The sequence below is a fragment of the Orycteropus afer genome, unplaced genomic scaffold (genome assembly GCF_000298275.1).
Source record: "Orycteropus afer afer isolate SDZICR_OR568_19922 unplaced genomic scaffold, OryAfe1.0 scaffold00104, whole genome shotgun sequence".
Lineage (NCBI taxonomy): Eukaryota > Metazoa > Chordata > Mammalia > Tubulidentata > Orycteropodidae > Orycteropus > Orycteropus afer.
In genome coordinates, this window is record NW_006921691.1 from 1,039,263 (window position 1) to 1,042,587 (window position 3,325).

Genomic DNA, 3,325 nt, shown 5'->3' on the forward strand with positions numbered 1-3,325 from the left:
TTTTGACTCTTTTGGAGAAGTCTTTGGAAGCACATAAAAATTTAATTTTTAGAAGGTCCCAATCATCTGGCTTCTCTTCTGCTGTTGGTGCACTAAAATAATTTCTTGAAGAAAACATGCATCGTTATAGAAGATCTTGTGTGCATCTGATGAACTGTCTTAAGAAAGTTTAAAAAATGTCTAGAGAAAATTTTATTTTACTTTGTAAATCTTTTTTTTTTTTTTGATGTATTTCATATGTAAATACTAGAGTGAGAGGGCTATAGTAAAATTAGTTTAAGGCAAGATATACTTGCAGTATCTTGAGGGACTAGACATTAATCTCATCACTCATAGGAGCTGTTTCTGTTCTTCCTCTTAGGATTTATGGTTGGCAAAGATTATGAAGCTGAAGGAATTGCCAAAGATGGTGCCAAGATGGTGACTGCTGTATCCTGTGCCAACGTGCCCAAGATAACTGTCATCATTGGGGGATCATATGGGGCTGGGAACTATGGGATGTGTGGCAGGGCATTTAGGTAGGTGGTTGTCATGATTTTATCTGAAACATACCTCAGATGTAATTATAAGTGGTCACTTTATTTCAGGTTAATTTAAAATATAGGATGACATTTACTAACCTTGATCATAATTTGCATCATCTGGAGGGATGAAAGAAATTTAATACTGAAGATACTAATTGGAAGAAATCTACAGTGGTGTTTTGATTACCTAGTGCCACTCTGACAGGAATATATACCACACATGGGTTGGCTTGAACAAACAGGAGTTCATTCTTACAGTTTTTTGAGTCTAGAAGTCCAAGTTCAAAGTGCCAGGCTCCAGAGGCTGAGTGAGAGCCCCTCAACCTTGGGCTTCAGCTCTGCCTCCTGCTTCTGGCCCAATGAAGCTGGAGGCTTTTCTTCACTCAGGCAGCTGCTGGCTGCTGAGGCTGACAAACCCAAGGTCAACAGGGAAAAAGGTATAGTCCTAAAGTTACCAAACAACATGGCAGGCCACTAATTCAAGTCCAGAAAAAGTCACAAGATCTGCAGGGTACTGAGCCATGACTTGGCTACATGCAGGGTCCAATCATGCCAAAAATTACAGACCTTCCTCAAAGCTGCTGCTTATATACTGGAAGCAGCCCACATCCCTAAAGCAGCTACTCAGGTTTTCTAGCAGATTCCACCATGGAATTGATTGCCAGTCTCATCATGGGGAGTAACTATATCCAGCTGCCCAGCCACTCAACCAGGCCCAGCCAGGTTGACACACAACCTTAACTACCACAGCAAGAATGAGGAAATATTTTGAAATGGCTAATAATGAAAACCACCACCCTCAGTTTGTCATACTGTAATGGCTTGCATGTTACTGTGATGCTGGAATCTATGCTACCAGTATTTAAATACTGGCAGGGTCACCCATGGTGGACAGATTTCAGTGGATCTTCCAGACTAAAGCAGACTGGGAAGAAAGATCTAGTGACATACTTCTGAAAATTAGCCAGTGAAAAGCTTATGGGTCACAGTGGAACATTGTTCAACTTGTTTGCTTTGGACATGTCATCAGGAGGGATCGCTAGAGGAGGACGTGATGTTTGGTGAAGTAAAGGGCCACTAAGGGTGAGGGAGACCATTGGTGAGATGGACTGGCACAGTAGCTGCAGCAGTGGACTCAAACATGCAGGTGATTGGGAGGATGATGCAGGACTGAGTAATGTTTCATTCTGTCGTACGTAAGGCTACCATGAGTCACAGTGGCTTCAATGGCAGCTATTTATCTATTTAATAATGAAAATTTTTAAGTTAATAATTTAATAATGAAATCACTTCTCCGATGCAGCTAGTTTTGCTTTGAGTGAGGTTTATAGCCTTAAATGTATATACTGGAGAAGAATAAAGGTTGAAAATCAATAGTCAAGCATCCAGCTCAGGAAGTTGGAAAACAGAGCAGCGTATTAAACACAGTGAAAGGAGCAAGAAAGACATAATAAAAAGCAAACATAAAATAGAAGAATCAATAAAGCCAAAACCTGGTTTGTTTGAAAAAGGTGATGAAATTGGTAACTCTTGGCAAGACTGAAAAATAGAGAAGGCAATAGAACCAATATCTTAGAAGGATGTGATCACAGATTTTAAGAAGATATTATTCATGCCTACATGCCCAGTAAATTTAGACGAAGTGAATAAATAGTTTATCAAAGCAGACACAAGAAGGAATAGAAAATTTGAAATAACTAAAATTTCATCTGTAATTTTGTAATGAAAAATCTTCAAAGAAACAAAGGAAACTCCAAGATAGCTTCCATTCTGCCCAATATCTGAAGAAATAAAACTGATCTTACAGAAACTCTACTAGAAAGAGGAAAAAGAATGCTTCTCAGTTTGTTGTATGAAGCTAGTGTAACCCTGATGTCAACCCGACAAGGGCATTTGCGGAAAAGGAATATTACATACTAGTTTCAGTCATGAATACAGATGTAAAAATGAAGCATAACATACCAAATCCAGCAATATATGAAAAGGTTCATCTAAGATGACTAAGTTAGGTTTATTTTAGTGATATAAGGTTGATTTAAAAATCTGTATAATTCAGTACATTAACTGAATAAAGGAGAAAAATTATACAATCATCTCAAAAACTGCAGACATACTGGGTAATAAAATTAAACAGCCATTTATGATGAAAACTCTTAGCAAACCAGGAATAGAAGGGAACTTAATCTGGTATTGGGTAGTTACAGCAAATATCATACTTAATGATGAGATGTTGCAAGTTTTTTTTTTTTCAAACTGGGAATAAGGAAATGACGTCTGCTTTTTACCACATCTATTCAACAATTTACTGGAGGGTTTAGCCAGTGAAGTATGCTAATAAAAAGAAATAAAAGGCATAAAGAAGAGAGGAAGTGTATTTTATTATTCTGTTGTTGTTAGGTGTTGTTGAGTTGGCGCCAACTCATAGCAACCCTTTGTACAACAGAATGAACACTGCCCAGTCCTGTGCCAGCCTCACAGTCTTGCTATACCTGAGCCCATCATTGCAGCCACTATCAGTCTATCTCATTGAGGGCCTTCCCATTTTTCACTGACCCTCCACTTCACCAAGCATGATACCCTTCTCTAGGGACTGGTCCCTTCTGGCAACATGACCAAAGTAGGTGAGACAAAGTCTGGCCATTTTCACTTCCAAGGGGCATTCTGGCTGCACTTCCAGGACAGATTTGTTAGTCCTTTTAGCAGACCCTGGTACTCTTAGTGTTCTTTTCCAACACCACAACTCAGAAGCATCAACTCTCCTTTGGTCTTCCTTATTCATTGTCCAGCTTTCACATGCATAT

At 38.9% G+C, this 3,325-nt stretch overlaps 1 protein-coding gene across 1 annotated transcript in view; it reads left to right on the forward strand.

Annotated features, from left to right (window-relative positions):
• The window catches only part of MCCC2 (methylcrotonyl-CoA carboxylase subunit 2), a 122,512-nt gene that overhangs the window by 101,172 nt on the left and 18,015 nt on the right, over positions 1-3,325 (forward strand). Inside the window, exon 13 of the mRNA XM_007943364.1 lies at positions 362-518. Coding sequence (XP_007941555.1) covers positions 362-518 — 157 coding nt within the window. The remainder of the gene's footprint in view (positions 1-361; positions 519-3,325) is intronic.